The sequence below is a fragment of the Oenanthe melanoleuca genome, chromosome 7, assembly GCF_029582105.1.
Source record: "Oenanthe melanoleuca isolate GR-GAL-2019-014 chromosome 7, OMel1.0, whole genome shotgun sequence".
NCBI classification, from domain to species: domain Eukaryota; kingdom Metazoa; phylum Chordata; class Aves; order Passeriformes; family Muscicapidae; genus Oenanthe; species Oenanthe melanoleuca.
This window is the reverse complement of record NC_079341.1, coordinates 2,434,171-2,454,923: the sequence shown is the minus strand read 5'-3', so window position 1 is coordinate 2,454,923 and position 20,753 is coordinate 2,434,171. Positions and strand designations below refer to the sequence as shown.

The 20,753-nt window shown below is 50.2% G+C and overlaps 2 protein-coding genes across 2 annotated transcripts; both read right to left on the bottom strand.

The window, feature by feature from the left end:
• Positions 1-1,952: 1,952 nt before the first annotated feature.
• On the bottom strand, positions 1,953-7,321 carry LOC130255278 (maestro heat-like repeat-containing protein family member 6). Its single transcript, XM_056495758.1, has 15 exons — positions 6,899-7,321; positions 6,601-6,665; positions 6,175-6,486; positions 5,861-6,009; positions 5,463-5,610; positions 5,064-5,254; positions 4,844-4,981; positions 4,454-4,568; positions 4,143-4,286; positions 3,737-3,913; positions 3,484-3,639; positions 3,224-3,325; positions 2,758-2,860; positions 2,626-2,682; positions 1,953-2,351 (listed from the first exon to the last, which is right to left on the bottom strand). The coding sequence occupies exons 1-15, from the start codon at positions 7,032-7,034 to the stop codon at positions 2,296-2,298; spliced, it is 2,049 nt and encodes a 682-aa protein (XP_056351733.1). The 5' UTR covers positions 7,035-7,321; the 3' UTR covers positions 1,953-2,295.
• A 773-nt stretch (positions 7,322-8,094) lies between these two features.
• On the bottom strand, positions 8,095-18,336 carry COPS8 (COP9 signalosome subunit 8). The gene is made up of 8 exons (XM_056496104.1): positions 18,179-18,336; positions 17,277-17,347; positions 16,489-16,537; positions 16,216-16,348; positions 15,363-15,470; positions 15,074-15,136; positions 13,914-13,955; positions 8,095-13,265 (listed from the first exon to the last, which is right to left on the bottom strand). Exons 1-8 carry the CDS (start codon positions 18,323-18,325, stop codon positions 13,186-13,188), a joined length of 693 nt encoding a protein of 230 aa, XP_056352079.1. The 5' UTR covers positions 18,326-18,336; the 3' UTR covers positions 8,095-13,185.
• Between the last annotated feature and the right edge of the window lie 2,417 nt (positions 18,337-20,753).

The following is a 20,753-nucleotide window of genomic DNA, read 5'->3' as shown; positions in this document are numbered from 1 at the left end:
GTGCCCGTGGAAGCCGGGCCGTTCAATCTTTGCACATCCCCAAGGCAGTAGAGCGGCCTCGCGTCTCCATGTTCCAGAGGCTGCGAGATCATCTTCACCGGGCATGGAGAGCACGGCCCCGTCTGTCAGGCCTCGGCTGCCTGCGCTGCTGGAGATCTCCTAAGAGATCTGCTGGAGCCTCCTGAGCCAGTGGGATTTTCTTCAAGATTGTTCATTTCTTCTTTTTGTTTTGCTTTAGTATAGAAATATAGGATGTGTTAGACTAGACAGACTCACAGGATTTTTCATTTGCTGCCCAGGGTCTGCAGGGCACTGGGGAAGAGGGGGAGGAGGGTGCCTGTGCTCAGCAAGCTGCCCAGGCGTGCAGTCCTGCAGGGAAAATGGCCAGAAGCCCCTTGGCCTTTGGTGGTTGTGCTGAAGCCTTTGTGCTGCCGACAGAGCGGGTGGGCAGGGGCCGGAGCTGCGGGGATCCCTGCGAGACCGGTGCCTGGAGATGGCCACGACCCCTGTCCCAGCCAGGAACCGCCATGGGTGCTCTCCTGCCGGGGTGTTCCTGGCTGGATTGCTGAGGGCTCTGAGGTGCCCCTTGATCCAGCACCATAAGCAGCTCCAGGGCAGCCGCCTTGTTCCTGGCACCTGCCTGTTCTGGACCTTCCCAAAAGAAGAAGCAGGGGCTGTTTTGCAGCCATGCCCAAGAGACTGGAAGGGTGCCCTCCCTCTGATCCACTTGCTTGGCTTTCTGACTGGCTCTGAGGCAGGGGCTGCCATTCCTCACTTGTGGGGACCAGATCCGCACCCAGGATCCCGGCACTGCCTGGCAGCGCTCCGGACACTGGCACGGTCACGCGCCCGAGTCTCGGGCACTGTGCTGCTGCTTCATTTGCTCTCTGGAACACCCAAAGCTCTCTGTGAAGCCCTGGTGCTCTCTGGTTCTGCCCTCTTCCTGACCCTGTGCAGGGATGGAGCATTGCTGTGCTTTCAGGAAGCGTTTCTTGAACCCTTCCAGCATTCCAAGCTCCTTTGCCCTCCATGAGTGCTTGCCATGGAATCCCTCCCAGCTGGGTTCAGAGCATACTCAGGTTGGCTCTTCTAAAACCCAGGGGCTTCAGGGTGCTCAGCAAGACCTTGGACTCCACAGTGTTGTGCAATTTGAGCTTCAGCACTGTAAGAGTCTATCTAAAAGCCTCTCGTTTGTTCTGCCCAACAACCCTCGCCTGAGGCCTAAAGAATTACAGTTTTGCAGTTTAAAGGCGCTGGCCAAGGATGAGAGGAATGCCAAGTGATTGTTCTCAGGCGGTGCCCATTTCAACCAGGGCCGGTTTCTTGGACTGGTTTACGCTCCCACAGGTGTGAGAACAATGAACTGGTCACAAGGACTGTTGGGGTGCCTGGAGCTTGCCATGGTGTGCTGCTCTCGCACAGGCTACTTGCTGTAGCGTCCCGTTTCCATCTGTTTCTTGAAGCAACGATCTCCATATACAATAGTCCATAAATCTTCCCACCTTTTGGCCAGAAGCCGCCCGCTTTTGGAAAAGACTATAAAAGACAACCTCAAAATAAAGATCCAGAGATCTCCCCAGACGGCAACGGACATCTATTGGCTGGTTCCACAAGGATCGTCTGCCTGTCTTGGTAGCTATAATCCCAACCCCTCTCTCTCTCTCTCTCCCTGCCCCCTATCACATTTTGTTGGCACTAAATAAAGTGCATTTTTGCAAAAGTAAACTGGTTTTGTCCCCTGCTGTGTCTTTTGCACTTTGAGATCCCTAAAAGAACCTATCAGGACTCTGCATGTGGTGTCGACCCTGACAAGCACAGAGACCTTTCCAGCCTGATCTGCCCTCGTTCCTCTGCGTCTCTGCACAAAACACGGCATGGAAGAGAACAGCAGGAGGGGCCTGTGAGTCCCAGGGCTCTGGATTTGTGCTGCTTTAGCTCCACAGAGATGCAGGCAAAGTGAAGAAGTCAAACTGTTTATTGATGGATGGCAAAGCAAAGGGATGAGCTCGAGGGGAAAAAAGGAGAGGGTCTCAGGGCTGGAGGGAGGGAGCTGTCAAAAGGGTCGGAGAGTGGAAGGGAAAAAGAAGGCGATGGGCAGGGTCTGACAGGTGGAGAGAGAGAGTAGGCAGGGAGAAGGCTTGAAGCAAAATAACCATGCCAATCATGCTCTGCCTGGAGCTCCAGCAGCCCAGAGAGGTGGTGTCCTCTTCAGTGTCACTTGATGTGTTCTTAGGACACTGGTTCACTGGATCTTGAAGATGACTCTAATTCGTTAGCTCTGTGGGGAAACTGGGCTTAATTTTCCAGGTTAGAGCATGATGGGCTGGAATCTTGTGTCTGGACTTGAGGAGCTGGAAGAGGAAGGAACAGAGCCACGGTCACAGCCTGGATCAGTGGGGACACTAAAAGCCCCCCATGCCATGGCTATCGCACCCTGCTCTGGCAATGGCCATGACAGAGCAGGGACCACCGGGATCAGCCCGAAGCTGCTGGCCACGAATCCCCCACATGCCCCTGAAATCTCTCTGTGCTCTGCCCTCGCTGCCCCCCGTCTGCACAGGGAGCAGAGCCCTCCGCAGCTGGGGCAGGGATTGCAGCTCCTCCTGTCAGCAACACTGCCCTCACCCTTGCAGATGAGCTGGGTCTCTCCTTGCTGCCTCCTGAAGTATCGCCTTGCAATCTCTGAGAATACACAGCTTGTCATGGACCCTGGCACAGATCCTACTACTGTAGGACAGGGAGGGAGCCCGGGCTCACCCATGAACCTGCTGGCCCCCTCTCGCAGGGGCTCCTGTGGGCTCTCCAGGTAGGGCAGGGCCTGGCGCAGGTGCTCGGCCGCTCGGCTCCTGTCCTCTGCCAGCTGCAGAGAGCGGCGGGAGGGAAGGGTCGGGGCGGGCTCCGGCCCTTTGGCAGGCGCTGCCCGCGCCCGGCCCCGGCCTCCCCTGCCCGCACAGCCCTGAGCGCGGCCAGCAGCCGCTGGGCCGGGCTCTGCAGGGGCACAGGGCCGGCTGTGCCCGGGGAGCCGCGGTGCCGGCCCGGCCCGCAGCCCCGCTGGGCCGGGGCTCCGTGGGCAGCCGGCTCGGGGCCGCAGGAGCCTGGAGAAGAGCCCGTGCGGCCCCTGCGTGCAGCGCTGGGCAGGGCCGCAGCTGCCGAGCGCACACAGTGAGCGCCGCGCTCAGGGGGCTGCTCCAGCCTGAGCCTGGCGCTTCCAGGCCGTCCTTACCAGGCACTCGGCGAACTTCAACGGCTGCTCTTTCTTCAGCAGCTGCATGAGATTCCTCCTCTTCAGGAACTTGGCCGCACAATGCAGCGCTTCCCGAGCGGCCTGGAGAGCAGCAGAGATGTGGAGATGTCCCCGCAGTTCAGGACACAGGACCCGCGTCCCTGTGCCAAGGCCTGGAGGAGGCTGCAGCCCGGGAGGTGCCAGAGCAGAGGCTGCTGAGCTGCCTCCCAGTGATCCACCAGCATCACACAAAACCTCACCTTCGCCAGCTGCTTGTTCTCATCATGGCAGTAGATTAAAAGTGGGTACAAGCTTTTGTTCACAATTCTTTTCAGGGACTTTTTTCCTTCATCCACTACCAATTCCATCACCTTACAAAAGAGGTGAATGGAGAGCAGCTGCACATGGCCGTGGTCCTGAAGGAAAAGAAATAAGCACTTACTGCTCAACACCCACCAAGGCAAAGTCCTGAAAATGCAGAGGGCACAAAGTTTCTGGGACGCAGAGCCTTACATTGTCAAAGAGCTCCAGGAGTGCCTCAGCCAGCTTCGGGGCAGTGGTGCTGGATATCAGGATGTCTTTGTTCTGGAGCACATTGGTGAACACACGGAGGGTCATGCCAACCACCTCTCCATCTGCATCACCCAGCAGCTCCAGGAGTTTTTGGGACAGGCTACAAATTCTTCTGGCCTATGTGGAAGACAAGGCTGTGCTGTGAAGCCATGAACGGCTCCACCAACACTGCCCTGGCACTGCAACCTCACCCTGCTGCCGCAGGGCCCAGCGGCCAAAGGCCTGTCCCAAAGAGCTCAGGGAGGTGAGGCAGGAGAGCTGGGAGCATCTGCCTCAGCTCCTGGAGCCCAGCCAGCCCGAGGGGCTGCTTTCCCCAGCGCAGCTTCGGCCGCTGCCCCCTTCTCACCAGTGAGGGATCTTTGCTGAGCACCACAAGGCCTCTGAGCACCAGGCGACGCCTGTCCCAGCAGGTGCACCTGCTCTGCAGGTGCCTTGTCAGGATCTTCAGGACACTGCGACCATCTTTCGTCAAGTCCAGGCACTCGAGGACCTGAAAGGCACAGGGCAGTGACAGGGGACACACAGGAGCCCAGAAGTGCACAGGGCCGGGCCCAGACAGCAGCACAGGGCACGGGCACCGTCCCAGGCAGCTGTGGCTACGAGAGGACAGAGAGCTGGGAGGCAGCTCAGGGAGGCAGCGCTGGCCATCAGGCTCACCTCCACAAGGAATGCCAGGAAAGGCATATCCCAGTAAGGGTCCTGTGTGCTGAGAAGCCTGAGCAGGTGGAGAGCAATGCGCGAACACAAAGGGATCAAGACATGGCGCATCTCCCTGCAAGGGAGAAAAAAGTCAGCAAGACCCTGAGGCGGGTGGCAATACTCTCCCAGAACTGACTCACAGAGATGGTCTTTCCCCAGCATCCGTAAAGGCACTGTGGGCACTTTCGGAGGCTGCCTCTTTTGGGCACCTCTTCTCCCAGCATTTTCCAGACTGCTTGGCCGTCCCTCAGTGACAAGGCCCTCTGGCCCATGAGCACGGGCACTGTGTGGGGCACCCCGGGGCACACAGCAAAAATGTCGGGGGCAGAGGGCAAATGATGGTCTCACCTGGCCAGCAGACCCACAGCATAGTGCTGGGTCTCAGCACACAGCAGCGTGTCCCAGCCACGCTTGCGCTCCATGGCTATCACCACATTGTCACACTGTAGTCGGCAGAGCAGGGACTTCAGTGTCTGCAGTGCAAACCTGTGTGCAGAGCAAAGTCCAGGTCACACTGGGAGCACTGGTGCTGGCCACCAGGGCATGGGAAGGACTGGAGGACTGGGACCTGTTGGGCTTGCTGGGAAGGCGGTGTTCCTCCCAGCACGCTCTCCAGAAGTTATCAACTTCCTCTGGTGGCATCTGCTGTGTGGTGATGACAACATGGAAGAGCAGAGCCACAAACAGTCGGGAGGAATAAAGGATCATTGCCTCCTGGCTTTCAGGCACCTGGACCATCACCCAGAGCACCAGAGTTGCCTGTGAAAGAAGCAGCCCCAGGCAGCGCTCAGTGCCGAGGTGCCCATGGGGCAGGGCCCGAGGGGAGAGGCAGGGGGAGCAGCGGGCCTGGTGCCCCCTGAGCCTGTCCCTAGCCCAGGTTTCAGCCCAGCACCCGAGGCACAGAGAGGATGGAGAGCTGCTGGAGAGGTGACCTGGGGGGGAGCAAGGGCCAGTTCCAGAAACTCACAGCCAGGGCAAAAACATTTTTGTTGTCTCCATCCGAGGTGTACATGCTGTGCAGAGGCCAGTCCTCCATCACACAGAGCAGAGTTGGCAGCACCTTCTCCACTGTAGGTCCCGATGTGCCTATGGCTCTCCAAATCATTGAAGCAGCTCTGTGGGATCAGAGCTCGGTGTCAGGGGGATCTCAGTCACAGTACCATGTCCTGTGCAGCTGTGACAGAGCCCCAGTGCCCTGAGAGGCAGGGAGGGAGCCTGGCAGTGGCAGCAGGCTCAGGAAACAGAGGGGCCTGAGGGTCCTGGAGCTCTCCACCTTTCCTGCAGACCCCACAGGACAGGCTGTACAGGGCGATGGGCCCTAAAGGCTGCTGAGCCCTGAGCTCTCAAGGCCCGTGGGCCCCGTACCTGTCACACGTTGGGGCACAGCGCAGGAGGGTCAGCACCACGTCAGCAGGGTGTTCTCCAGCCAGCCTCAGAATAACAATTTGCAGCCTGGTTTCCACAGTGACATGGGACATCAGTCTCTGGTGAATGTTTTTTACCATGGCTGGCACCTGGATTGAGTGGGTAAGACTTAGAGCGCTCTCCAAGTGAGCAACTTCCCTGATTCCCTTCCCACTGTACTGTAATGTCTTCAAAGTCTGAAGGGGGTACAGCGGCAGAGCCTTCAGGGGCCACGTAATCCTGGAGCCCTCTAGCCATGGCCCTAGGCTGCTTACCTGCTGCTGAGAAGAAAAACCTCTGTCCTCAAAAAAATCTGTAGTGGGAGCATGAATCACAGTGGGAGTGGGAGTGGTGTCAGTATTTGTGATGCCCTGGGTCTCTTCAATGTCAGCAATTTTCATGCCCACGTCCTCAGTCGCTGCCGTGTCAGCCTCTGCCGTGTCATCACTCCTTGCAGAGTCAGACTCTTCTGAGCACTCAGGTGAGTCTGGGCTGACATCAGATTCTGTGCTGGCATCAGACTCAGCTGTGGTCTCAGTTTCTGTGCTAGTCTTTCTATGTTGAACAGCCCCAAACTTCTGGAACATCTGCAGGAGAAAAAAGGACAGGGATGAGAGGCAAGTCCCATGGAGTGCTCCAAGCGCTGTGCTGGGCTGAGCAGTGACAGCAGGCCCAGCCCAGGTGGGGATGGCTGCAGGTACCTGCGCTGTTCTGCGGAAGCGGCCACGGGTGGGGTCCTGCTCTTGTGTGCGGTCCATGGCTCCACCTGGCAAAGAGCGAGCGCAGCCAGGGCTGAGGGGCTGCGGGAGAGGCCGGAGAACAGAGCCCAGCCCTGCGCTCCCCAGGCAGGGACAGCCCCGGGATGCCCCAGGGGATGGAGCACGGGGTGTGCCCGGCCCCTCTTCTGTCCTGTGTCTGGACATGTCCCCAAGGGGACGGGATGGGATGGGATTTGGCATGGGATTGAGGATGGGATGGCAGTAGTCAATAACCCAGTACCCTGCCTCTGCCACTCAGCATTCTGCATTGGCTGGAATGGCTCCGGGTCCTCAAGCTGTTCTGCTGGGGCTGCTTCTGACCCTTTCTTTTTTTTCCTTCTGAAGATTTTAAAAGGGTTGTGGAATCTGCCTGCCATGCCACAGTCTGGCCTCAAGTGCACCTTCAGACAGCTGCTTCAGCAAAGCTCCGAGTCAACAAGTCCTGAAGGGCACCTGCAAAAGAGAAGCCTCGGGTAGGCCACATGCCACCACGTACTGTGGTCTGGCCTCAAGGTCACCTGCAGGAATAGCGCCTTGGAAAAGCTCCGGGTCCGACAGGAAGGAGTGCGCTGTGCGGGGACTCCTCACGGCACCGCTCTGTCCCGTCCTGTCCCGTCGCGTGCTCCGAGCACTGTGCCGTGGCCGTGTCACCGCCGGCTCTTATATCACCACACGTCACAAAGGGTCCTTTGACACCCTGTCCTGTTCCATGCCATGGTGACCATGCTGCACCGTGTCACAAAGGGCCCTTGCACACACTGCCAGCGGCCCTGGGGCTGCCCCCAGCCCACCCAAAGTGGCCCAGGCTGGAAGGAATCCCTCACCCCAAGTGTCTAAGACAGCCTGAGAGGATCTTTAGGAACGGCTCCAACCATCAGCAAACGCTGCCCTGCTCTGCGGGCTCAGGGCAGCAGAAGGAGCCCCCAGGGCTCCGACGCAGCCGCAGCGGGAAGGGCGCAGGGCCTTGCACAGAAGCTGGCTCGGCCTCCTTGGGACACGTCCCGGCTGGTGGCCGTCCTAAACCCGCGGCTGTGACACAGACAAAGAACGTGTGGGCCAGGGCACGAATGCTGCTCTGACCCCTGGGCCCTGCGAGCACTGAAATCAGCAGGTGTGGCAGAGTCCCTGCCCAAGCAGACCTGCCACCCCCCGAGCCCTGGCAGCGCTGGTGCCCGGCTCCTGCCCCAGAGACCTGTGCCCCGGGGGCTTCTGTGCCAGAGGGAGCCAAAGCCACGTGCACTGGGGGCTGTGCTCCTTCCTACAGGGGCTGGATGCAGGAGCACCTGGAGCAACTGCTGGCAACACTTGGTGTCTGTCAGATGATGTTGCTCCTTCCTGGAATTAATTTTTTCATGGAAGAGATTGGCAGGAGAACCAGAACCCCATCAGCAGCTGAGTTTCCCAGTGTAAGGAAAATTAATCCACAAACACCAGAGGTTTATGTCCAAAAAGGAGACAGAGGAGTCCTTTTTGCTTTATTCGAATAAAGGGAGAGGCCATGGGGCATTCCCCTGGGATCTCTCGAATTTTTGGAGGACGCAGCCTCCCTTTTTATCCTAATTTCCCGGCCGCTTTTCCCTCTCTCTTTCCCCATTGGCTGAGGTACTCGAGAGGCACAGACTTCCCGGAACGCCTGACACCTGACATTCCCCTCTAATGTATAACCCTCCCTTTTAATTTTTAATTCTTGTAGAATTCATAGTTTCCCCCCCCTGTTGCTTCTTTCATCTTCTGTTACCCAATTTCATTTACCAGCAAACCTACAGTTTGTTTGTAAAGGCAAATCTCTTTTTCCATTCACCAATCAGTGTAATCCCTCCCATTGTTTCTTTTATCTCTAGGTGCTAACTTTATCTACCAACAGATTTACAATTTATTTGTAAAGACAAATGTAACATTCCTCTCACCAGGACAACTAGATTGCACACAGATACTGTCATGCTTCCCTGTGATTTTCTGACACTCTGGAGTTCTGGAAATAAACACTCTGCCCAGCCTGACATTCTGTGCCCCAGTTGCTGCATGCCTGGCTATGGCAGCTCATGTCCAAACACAGCTGGGTGCCTGCTGAGTATGGCAATGTATGGCCAGAAACAGGGAATTTCCCCAGTGAACATCAAGGCAGACACATGGGGAAGTGCAGAGAATAGGGATAACTGGGAGGAAAAGCTGTTCTGTGTCTCTGATTATGGTGCAGCACTGTGAAGGAGCAGCCAAGACCTGCTGGAAGCAGCCATGTCCTGCTGTTTTCTGCTGTCAGATGGACATGGGACAGACTTGTGGCCACAGGTCCATCCGACTTGATCTAGGAACAATGGAGGGCCATGCACTGGTAGGGAATGGCCTCCAGCAAGAGCAAAGCAGGATCTTCTAGTAGCAAAGCCTGAGCTTGTGAACTGGGCCATCTCCTCACAGAGCTCCTCAAAGAGCTTCCCTCCACCCCTGAATCTCAGCCACAAGAGTCCCTACTTTTACTCAGCATCTGCTACTTCTTCAGCACTGCTGACCCATCAGATCAAGGCTGAGCCCATTTTGTGGGCTTGTAGGCTACCATTCTATGGTAGTGATTTACCACAGAAACATTTTTATTAAGCATTAAATACCTGGAAGCAATTAATACTTATGCAGCCAAGTAATTCTTAAAAGTGTAAATACTTTTAGGCATCAGTTGTTTCCAAGTACTAATTCTTTTAAGGGCAAGGCAGCCCCAGTGCCAGGCTCAAAGTGCAACACACACAAGTTGGAATCCAGTAAATTGTTTGAACTAAATACAGTTCCCTTTGTTTTGCTGCAGGTGTGATTTATGGAGTGAGACTTTCCTTCTGTGTGGTACTTAAGTCCCAGATGTTAATCCATAAACTCAGTCTAAACACAGATGCCAATTAGCATCGGACAGCACAGTGTTGACATCATCATCCTCACTTTGTAAAGCTCAGGATAGCTCTCAGAGCTGGTATGTGCTACCTGACACAGGCTCAATGCTACTTGAAAAGAAAGCGATAAAGCGTATTTCATACCCCAAATACCCATCAGATCACAAACAGCTGAGACACAAATGTGTCCTTCCTTGGGGATCAGAGGCCAAATCCGGGTCTTGGTGCAGTCACTGATCTACCCTGTTGTCACATCATGTGGATTCTCATTGCATACTTTTACACCAACCTCAGCTTTGAGGGGCTGTTACAACACAAAGATGCTGGTCACAATTCAGCAGTGTTAGTTTCTGTCATTTATCCTTTCCAGGCATCAGTTCTGTAACAAAAGGCTCACATGGCAAAGCCAAATTGGATTCCTACTGCTAAAAACTTCCCTTTCTTCCCAGTCTCATCTGATTAGATGAGAACACATTCAAGAGAGAGGTATCCACTTTTCCTGCCTTGGAATTGGTAGGATCTTGATTCTTAAAGCTTAACCTGTTCTCTGACTTCATTTACACCCAGTTGTGCCACACTGCCTAGGCATCCCAAACCTGAGGTTCTTTGCTGTGAAGGCACAGAAGAATCTGGCATTTAATATCCCTAAATTCAGGAAACCAGGAAGGCACATTACTTCCCTTTGTTCAACACAAGTAGTGACAAATAAAATTATAAACTTCCCAAGTCAATTGGCATGACCCAAGGACATAAAATATTTGGAAATCTGCTTCCCATCTCAAAACAGCAACTCATTTGCCTTCACATGGTCCGTTGAAAGTCAATTACAAAAACTGACACTAAACAAAAAAGCTTATCTTTTGGGTTTGTTTGGGATTGTTTGCTTTTTTGCCAAGCCAGCCAGCCCAGACAGTCCTTCCTAGGAGAACACAGCAATGTGCTGTCTGGGTGATGGTCCAGCCCACTCCTGCAGGGTAGGACACAGGGAGAACCAAATGCTCACCCAAGAACTTCTTCCAGATGTCCCCTAGTGTCTTACACAGGTTTTTTTGCATCTACCCCAGGCTAAAACAGACTTAGAGCAACATCCAAACTGCTCTCCTGCAATGGCTACAGACACTTTTTGTACACGCGCATTCTGCTTTCGCTTTCTTCAATGCATTACTGGCAGCTCTGATGAGATATGGAAAGTCTGTCAGGATTTGTAATTAAAGCCCACAGGTTTCCATGTGGATCTTCAGCAGGAAGGGATGCTCAGCTCTTCTGCTTCCCCACTCCGTTTCTCCTGTTTTAATCACCTTGGAGGTCAAGTAGCTTTTCCTACAGAGACTGGAACTGTGGGTAAATGAGCACTGCTGACCCATATGGGAGAAGTAATAAAATGCCAAGAAACGATGTTCCATTACGTGTGGGGTGCAGATGAAATGGAAAACTGAAACTAGAATTGAGTTCCTTTTTTCCAAACCCTTCATGAACCTCTGTTCCCAACTGAATTGTTTCTTAACTCAAAGGTCCTCCCACTCAGCACTGTACTTGGAAAAACTCCAAAACCCACACCAATTGCTTCAATTAAAACAGCAAAAAATACTTCCTCTTTGTTGAGGCGAAAGCACAGGGTTAGTGCAAGCCAGGCAAGGATTCAAATGCCTGAAGATGCCACTTTAGGAAATACTTCACACAATGTTTCCCAAGGTAGGGCTCTGGAAAGCAAAGCTCAAAGCTGCTCATCTGAAGACAGGTACTAGTGAATCAGAAACCAGGATAAGGGCAATGAGGATGAAATTCATATGAAATAGTTTGGATTCCAAAGAATCAAGGTAAAAAGTGTGGCTGGGAACACGGTACTAGAGGCAAGTAATGAGTTAATGCCTCAGATTAAATTTTACAGCAGACCACAAATTACAGTTACCAACTTATTAGGACAGGATCAAACTTACTGTATTTGACATAGACTTGATACTAGATTTGAGACAGACACAGACTGTCAGTGTCCACATTGCTCCCCTCCTATCACCATTCACTGAGTACATAATAATCCTTTAATTATGTCTAGGTTTCATTTCTCCAAGCAGGGCTGTGTGCTACCAAGTGCAGACATGCACAATACAAACACAGGAGGGGAATCTTCCCTCAGCTGCTCAAATTCTTACACCAAAGAGTATTTTAAGACATCTGAGAGGTACCAGTGTTTTTTTTAAATATACCACCATACAATTGCTGCACACAAAGCTGTCGAGGCATAAAATATTGCATTAATCCTTAAATATCCCTATCCAAATTAGACCAGCAAGAATTAATTTTAAAAACTAATCAAACTGGACCTTTATTCTGCAGAAAATTTAAAAAGTCAAGCACACAAGGTCACTGTAAACATGTTCTTTAATATCACTGAAGATAAATTTAGCAATCCAAGTCTTAGGTGGGTATCAATAAATAATCATTTTGAAAAAGTGTTTACATATCAAAGGAGCTCTCAAGGCAGCAGAGCACAGTTTGTAATTCCTCCCTGCTAACACCCCCTCACCAAGAGAATGTACAGTAGGCAGTGCACACTGGAAAAACAATCACAACACAAGGGCACACTCGCCAGCTTCCATGGAACCTCTGGGTAGGATTTCAGAAAGGGGGGAGAAGTAAATGGAGACAAGCACTGTCCTTTAAAGCACCAATCTTTCTCCACAGCCTTTTCACCAACGTAACACAAATGGCAAAAGAATTCATGCTTGCTTCCAAAATCCACTCTCAGCTCAAAGATTAACAGAGCACTACTCTGACAGAGAATTCTTCAAACTGACACTCCAGCACAATGCAACACCCTCCTCCCAGCCGGGCTCTGCTCCTACTCTAACCTTGAAATTCCTCTCCAATCACGGCAGAAGTAACCCAGAAAGCTAAAGACAGGTAAGAATTGTTATTTCTTGCATATCCTGGCCCAGTGTACTGAAATGGAGCAAGATGTGACAGGTCTCAAGGTGTAGGGTTACGCAGGAAAACATCTGGCGTGCTATGTCACTCAAATAAAACCTTCCAAAAGTCAAAATACTTCCTCAAATCATAGATTTGTCTTCGTTAAACAATTATTCTCTTGTAAAAATATGCCTGATGTGAAATTTCTCACATCAGAACAAGAAGATTAAACAATCCAGAAAGAACAAGAAAAAAGAAATCAATTATAAATATGCCACAAAAATATTTGCTAGAGAGTTACTGCAAAATTGTTTTTTTTCACTTTCATCAAAATATTTCCTCTCTGTACATACAGGCTGGGCAGTCTTCCACTCTCTGTCCTCTGGTTCAACATGCAATAGATCTGTGCTAAGCACTGCAGTACTCACCAGAGAATTGTTTCTTCTCCGTTTCTAACACACCTGAAAAAGGTCCTGCTTTGAGTCAATTAAAAAAAACAAACCTGTACTATGTAATACTGCTGTGTATGCTTGTGTACCTACTGAATAAATATTGCAGGAGTTAAAGGATTGTTTTACTGCTAGCTGGGCTTTGGCAAAACAGGAGTGGGCTGACATAATCTGTATGCTTCACACTTCTGAGTGGGGGATGCTGCAACATTTAACAGATACGGAATAAAATAAATCTTAGATCTAAAACTGTCAGTACACAGGATTCCCAAGTTGTTCTGAACACAGGAGCAGGGTAATCAGTTTTCCAGGAAAGCCACATAGTCAGTCAATCTGGCCAACTGCTGCTCATTGGGAATTGGTGGGACCGGAGCAGGTTCTATAAAGATAAAACAAATGGATCATTAATGAAATTTAGAGAGCAAATCCATCAGCAGTACCATCCATCTCAACAGTAAAGGGAAAAAAATTAAATGAATCTGACTTTCAACAGCCTTCTGGTGTGGATCTTAACTGCATCTCCTCCCTATACAGCTCCAGCTGACATAATTCCTGTTATCTGCACCATTCCAAGAGTTACTAATCACAAAAACTACTGCAACGAGTTCCACTTGTCAGCAGCCTCCAGAATTTCTTTGCACACACTGGAGTCTGAGTAATGAGGGCTGGCAGTATTCTGCCTTGAGAAAAAAAGCTCCTGGAGCTCTCTGGCTGCTCCTTTCCTTGCAAGCTGCTGTTCTGAAGAATGGCAAACAAACAGATCTAGTGGGTGATTAGACCAACAGAACGCACAGGAGCTCTGCTATGGAAGCAGAGTCAGGAATCTCAGGCACTGCTTCCAACATGAGGGAGTGAGAAGACAGGGAGAAGAACATTCACATAGCCCTGACTGAGGTGGGCTGCTGTTTTTTATTTTGGAGGGGCCAGTGAGAACATTCACTTCTCTAGGGCTCAATTCGCACTCAGTGGTGCTGGTGACACTGTTTATGCAAGTTTAGCTAAACCCATTATATGGAAAGAAAAATACCTGATGAAGGAATAAATCTGTTAAAGGAAGCTTCCAGCACACCTGGAGGAAAACATACAAAATTAGCCCAGTGGAACAGTTTTAAACAGTTCTATGCAACAAAACATGAATCAAAAGCTAATTAAAATTAAATCTGTTTATTCATCACACTTGACTTCATATCCAAAAACCAGAATATCCAAAGCTTAGCTTCTTCAAAGGAGCCTCTTTTGCCTGACTAGTAGTTCTTGCACTCACTTTTGGAAAAAGAACCACATAAAAATAATTCCCAGTTTTTTAAACTCTGCATATTTTGCAACCAGTTCATAAAAACCCTACCTGATCATATATAAAATCTCAGGGCTCTGATCAGCTTTGTGCTTCTTAGGGGTAAATTTCAAACACCTGGCACCTGTTTATTATGGGCTCTGAACTCCCAAAAACTCTGCCCATACAAACATTTCTTAGTCTAACAAATCTTGGCCTTTTGCATTTGCTGTTATTTGGCTCCTTCTGCCAGAGCAGCACAGAGCAGTTTAAGAGCAGTTGTTTCATCCTGCTTTTATAGCTTAATATTTATTTTTGCCTCAGCCAGCCAGATACAGCTTTTACAAAAAGAAAAAAGCCAAGTATTTCTGCAGATCAAGCTTTGGAGGAACAGACATTCTGTTATCAACACCATGAAAGTGAAGAAAATAAGATTTTAATTTTAATTTTAAAGCAAAGGAAATTATACCAACAACTGGAGCTCCTCAGAATACAAAGATTCACTAAACCCCTGCCTAAAGAAGTTCTAATTCTCCTGAAGGAAAAAAAAAATCTCTGGTTCAAGATGGTCTATTTATATTCATCTATATTAGGTTAAGACATGTCATTTGAGGTCATCCAGTTTATGTTCCACAGAGGCAGAGCCAGCAGCAGAGGAGGAGAGGGAGCAATCACAGCACATCCTGTCTGCTTTTGTTTAAACAAGTCCACGTGAGCATGTAGCTTAATCCAAACTATTTGTAAGTCCAAACCCTCCTCTTTGTACTTCCTCTTGTTTTATGTGCTCCATGTTTATGAGCATCGTGATCGGCCAAAAAGTATCTAACAGAAGCCTGTGCAAAGCTGTAATTAAAAACTTAGCACCTAATTCCCAGAAAATGCTGAATGGTTCATGAAGGAACAGCTCCACCTACCCGGCTTTTTCGGCATCACCATGCGAGTTGCAAAGTCTGCTTGCCAGCCCTGCTCTAGCACACCTGGAAAGGCATTTGGGCATTTGTAAGACACAGAAGGGGAGAATAAACAGTGATAATTAACAGCAAAAATTTTTTTAAACATCAAACCATTATCCAGAAGCAGGATTTTTTTCTTCTCTAATCACTGCCCAGTCACTTAACAGCATCAGAACTTGTAGATATATTTTTATTAATCATCACTTGGAGCTGTCAGTATAAAAATTACTCAGGGAATAATGCCAAGTACCTTTCACAGCTTCTTCTACAGGAAGGCCAACAAAGGCTGCAAAATCATCTGCAACTATTGATGTGTAAGCCTGGGAAACCAGTCCAAAGGCTCGTCTCCTGGTCGCATCTAGGGAGAGAGGAACACAGGACATAAGAGACTCATCCCCAGAGATGGGAAATCTGAGAACATTTCCTCAATTCCATCACCTTTGGAAAAGCACTACCAGTCTTCAAGTGAGCACTTCATGAGTTCACCCTCCCTTCCCACAGTTCAGTCAGCAGCAAGAGACAACAAACTGTTCTCCCAGGACAAGCCCCCTCAGAGCGCACACTGAACCTCCAAATGCAGCCTGCAGCATCCTGGGCTCTGCCACCAGCACAGGAAACACTTCAGGGAACTCTGCATCTAGTGGCATTCCCTGTTTGCAATGTCAGTAATCAGTTAACAATTAATGGCATCTAAAAAGCAGTTTTTTCTCAAGCTATGGAGAATTTGTTATTGCAAAACACCTCTTTTTTGCAGTCTGCACTGCCCTCTAGGAGCAAGAATTTGAATGTTACCATTACACAGGGTAGAAAACATTTCACAGAAAAACCTTCCTCTATGTCCTACAAGGTTCTGAAGTGCCAAGCCAAGTTCCCTGAATCACTGGTTGTAAGTCTGATATAACTGGGTCTGTTTTGCTCTTACAGAACAAACCACATGGTTTATGAAATTCCAGTGTCAAAGAATATACAGAAACTAAAAACCTTTTAGTAAAACCTACAAAAACTTTGCAACAGTTTCCCGGACCATTTCTGATTTTTCACAATTAACAATTTGTCTGTTTGTGTTGGAGCAGACAAAAACAATTCCAGGCAATTATTTGTACCTCTGAGTGCTTCCATGATTGGCTGGATAGTCTCAGACCACTGATGGGCACTGATTGCTGTGTAGATTCCTGGGAAGTCCCTCTGCCAGATTCTTTGTCCCACTGACCAAACTGCACCAAGTTCAGCATTTGCCTGTTGTGACCAAAAAAACCAGAAGAAAACCCTCTACACTGATCAGATGTTTAAACCCATTTCCACCCCCAGATTTTCAGAGAACATTGCTGTGCAACAAAAACAGCACATTTCTGAGTTAAATTTGGCCCAGTACTTACAGATTTGATGGCAGGAGGGATTCTTTTCCAGAGATAACGTGCATTGTTCCTTAAAAAAAAATCGAAAAAAGTTAAAAATATTTCCTAGTCACCAAATGCTGCAAAGAGACACCACAAGGTTTGTTCAGATGGTGTATTGAACACTCTCAGTGCTTTAAAAATATTCTTTCTAGGAAAGAATATTGGATACTGAAGTGGGAAAACAGAGCTGCTCTCCAGTAGACAACACTGGACTGCCACAAGAACAAACAGTTCATTAATTGCCTCATTTAAAACCAGTTTGGGAAAATACCTCCTCCCTAAAACCCCAAGTTCAGTGCATCAAACCCACCCAGGGACATGGAATAACCCCCCAGACCAAATTCCTGGGATCTCTACTTCCTGTAGATTTAGCTCCTTCAAGCCAACAGTATCCCTCATTTTTAACATGGGAGGCCCAGAGTTATCCTGCTGGAATTTAAACACAAGGGACAGTCCCAAATCCAACCCAAAACAAATGCAGCCCCGAGCAGCTACAAAACAAAACACTGAAGTGTTGCACACTCCCCAAAGGAGCCAATTTCACCACTTAAGGAACTTTATTCCCAAATTTTCCCACAGTTCAAAAGGGAGGGGAAGAACAAGGAAAGGAGAATAGTTTTCCTGTCAGATCAAGGGGTGAAAGAGACTTGATCCCCAGAAATATTATTATCATTTCTTTGCAAACACAGCATTTTTATAAATCACACAGCCCATTCCCAACGTGCTTGTGACAAGCCCAGTGTCACAGGCTGGGACAAGCCACTTACATGTCATTGTGCAACAGGTACAGAGCCAGCAGCTGGCCATAAACGAGGGGTGTGGCAATTCCTCCAGGGGCCTGAAAACAAACAGCTTCTTGGGTTACAGATTTTAAAGAGGGGTGTGACACAAAAGGCAGCAGGAAGCCAAGTTTTATGTAAAGTGAACGCTCCAAGAAGACTGATATTGTTATTTTTTTTTTTCACATCACATAATAGGCCTGTGCAATTTTTTTTTTTGGGGGGGGGAATAAAGTAAGGCTACATCTTCCATTGCTCTTTTCTTATGCTCATGAGGGTGGCATCTGTTGAAAGCGAAATTAAATCACCCCTGACTTCATTTACCTTCAGCTGAACTTCAGCTCAGGCCACTCCACCACAGCAAAGCTTCTCTGCCCCTCTCAAAAACCCCAAGCTCAGCTTCAGCCCCTGCCACACTCGAGCAGAGCCCCAAAATCTCACAAGGAGGAAACAAACGAGTGATATATTAAAAAAAAAACAAAAAAAAAAGCTGTAAAATTTCGAAAGCTACAAAGATTCCCAGTAAGGCTTCAGGCCTTTTATCAAGGGACAACAGGACGTAAAACAGCACGGCGGGAGCTTCCAGTGAAAGCTGCCATAATAAAACCCGATCTGAGGGTAATTCCCAAAGTTTGGCTCAGGCTCCACTTCCCTGACCAATATTTTGATTTTCTCACCCACGAGAAAGACGGAAGCACACAAACTACTCCCCTCACACTTCCTCTGAAACGGCAAGAATACGGAAACACCCATTTATCTGTAGTTTCTGCAGGGCTCTCCGGCGAGCCCAAGGGGCAAGTTAAACACTGACCCCTCCCCGCTCACACCGACACCCACACACCCTCCCCACCTCACGCGCGCACACACAGACCCCTCCCGGCCCGCGGCACCTCCAGCTCCTGCGTCTCGCACTGCTCCAGGAGCCGCCTGAAGCTCACGGAGCTCTCGGCCATCACCGCCACCGGCATCTTCCCCTCACGGCGCCGCCCGCCCGCATCAGGCGCCCGCGCTCTGACGTCACGTCCGGCGCCAGCCATTTCCCCCTCGGCACTTTCCGCCCGCCTCTCTATGCTCCTGGAGGACCTTGGGGGCGTGGCCCGAGCCGCATCTCGTTGCTCCTGGAGGACCTTGGGGGCGTGGCCAAGCCCGGGGGCGTGGCCACGGCCCGTGAGGGGCTGAGGGCGGCGCGCGCTTTTTGAGGGTGGCGGTGATTAAAGCCCTTTTAAATCCCTCTAATTTCTGCGTAATAAGGGAAGTTTCAGCGTCATAAAAAGAACTGAGTGTGCTCGGCGTGCAGTGCGGAGTTGCACGTTCGGTTTTCTCTCCGTGTTTGTCGCGTGTTGCGGGATGCGTGAGACGGGCGCCCTCCATCCCTTATTGCACATTGCATGTCCATAAGGGATATTCTTAAGCGATAGGAAGTGCTTTCCCAGCTCTGTTCCTATTTCTGGTGGGCTGTAGAAGTAGTTTTGCCCAGCTTAGCTGGGTTTCTTTATCTTTGTTCTCTGTGAAATCCCCTGCCTGCAGAGAAAACAGAGACAGGATCATGGAATATCCATGGAATATCAAGTCCAAACCCCGGACCTGCACAGACACCCCAACAATCCCACTCCTTGCATCCCTGAGAGCGCTGTCCAAATGTCACCATTCCCTGGGGAGCCTGTTCAGAGCTCGCCCTTTGTCCAACACCCTGGCACAGCTCCGATCAATATTCAATATATATACAGCACCTCTATCCGTGCTTCTATCCTCTAAAAGAGCCCACAATCCGCCAAAGCTGCATTTAACAGCACAGGTGCTATTTTAGAGGTGGAACCACCCCTCGGCCGTGCCCTTTCCGTGGCTCCCCATCCCCAGTGAGGTCCCATCCAGCACCAGGACTGCCCAGGATTTTCCCAGAATTAGGCTCAGGAGCCCTGTTTATGGCTTGGATTGGGGTTGGACATGTTTACAGCCCAATTTGAGGCACAGGAAGTGATGGGAAATGGCAAGATTGTCTCCAAATCTATGTCATTACTGGGACCGCAGATGTAAATTCTGATTTTTAGGGTAAAATCAACCCGAGGGGACTAATTTTCTGCAAAACTTTGCGTTGTGATAACAACGGATTTGCTTTCCCCCATCGTCCTCTGCCCCGTACTCTTTGAGCAAAGCCTGACCCCAGCACTTCCCACTGTCTTCCACCTCCAGCACTGCCCTAAAAATCATCCCCCGAACCATTTTTGGAGTTTGCCCGGGAGTTTTCCCAAGCCATCACCTCGGTGCAAAACTCGTGTGCTCTCCACACTTTTGGGGCAAAAAAAAAAAAAAAAAAAAAAAAGAAGAGTGGTGTAAATCCCGATGCCTTTGCCATAGACTCCCCGTGCTCCGGGTGAGTTTTTGGCCGTGGAAAAACAAAACGAACGTGTGTCCGTGCTGGCTTTGGGATTCTCCCGAGGCACAGCAGCTTGGAGAAGGGCTCCAGGCGGTGGCACTGCTGCTCCGCCAGCTCGGGCATCACTTTTCCAAGGAAAATCCCCGCCAGCCGCATCGATCCCCACCGCCCTTTGTTGCCGCCAGCTCTGCGCCAGCTTCGCTTTGACATTCGGACATCTGAGAGGAGCACTGTCCTCACCTTTTGCCCCCATTCCCAATTATCTCGCGTTTTCGGGAGGCGAGGAGGGGAGCAAAGCGGGCGGTAGCTTGTGATGATGCCGGTGGGGGAAGCTTCGCTCAGAGCATCCCGGATTGCCACCGGGAACACGTCGGTTTGAGAAGGATTCTTCTCCCGGGAGGTGTCACGGTGCTGCAATCCCACATCCCGATGCCATCCTCCTTCCAGGTGGGAAGGCATGAGCTGATCCCTGGCACCGCTGGCTGTGTTGGGCCTGGGCAGAATTGCAGCTCCTGATTTTGCTCCTGCTCCCTGCAGGGAGATAATTTCGTTTTGGGGGGGAAAAACATCCCGTAAAAATGGAATAGTGGAGAGGTTTCCTCAAGAGGGCACTAGCTGCAAGAGAAACTGCCTAAAAATCCAAGGAAACTGGGCATCCAAATTTCCCACTGTCCTTCTCACCTGAGAGAGTCTTTCTATTTGGGGGAAATTCGGCTTTTAAAATAATTTTTTTTTTTTTTTTTGGATCAATAGAGGAAGCTTTGCTTCCTGCTGTGCTGAGCCGAGCCTCCCAAATTCACCAGCCCCTCTGGAAGCAATTCCTTGGCATGGAATTAGCCAGAGCCTACCCTTTTGCAAGCATCTGCTGCATCCTCCCCTCTCTTTCTTCCCCAATTTTCCGAAACTGTTTAAGGCTGTGGTAACATTTCCAGGGAGGAAACATGCCAGAAGGGAATACACTTCTTTTCGAGTCACCAAGATAAAATGCAGCAAATTTGTTGCATTTTCAGGGGTGTTATAAATCTGGGAGGTTTGGAAGATGTTCCTGGGGTTTTTTGGAGCCTGGCCTCAGTATGGTGGCATCATCCAGG

Bases quoted from the DNA above. Each gene is read 5' to 3' on its own strand.
- LOC130255278 (XM_056495758.1), bottom strand. From the start codon at position 7,034: ATGGCAGGCAGATTCCACAACCCTTTTAAAATCTTCAGAAGGAAAAAA. The intron at 4,982-5,063 runs GTCCCAGTCCTC...CTCTGCACACAG, and splicing joins CTTCCCAGCAAGCCCAACAG to GTTTGCACTGCAGACACTGA. The intron at 2,861-3,223 runs GTAAGGACGGCC...CGCTCTCTGCAG, and splicing joins TGAAGTTCGCCGAGTGCCTG to CTGGCAGAGGACAGGAGCCG.
- COPS8 (XM_056496104.1), bottom strand. From the start codon at position 18,325: ATGGCTGGCGCCGGACGTGACGTCAGAGCGCGGGCGCCTGATGCGGGC. The intron at 15,137-15,362 runs GTACTTGGCATT...ATGCCTTTCCAG, and splicing joins TGTAGAAGAAGCTGTGAAAG to GTGTGCTAGAGCAGGGCTGG. The intron at 13,266-13,913 runs GTATTTTTCTTT...TTATCTTTATAG, and splicing joins CAGATTTATTCCTTCATCAG to AACCTGCTCCGGTCCCACCA.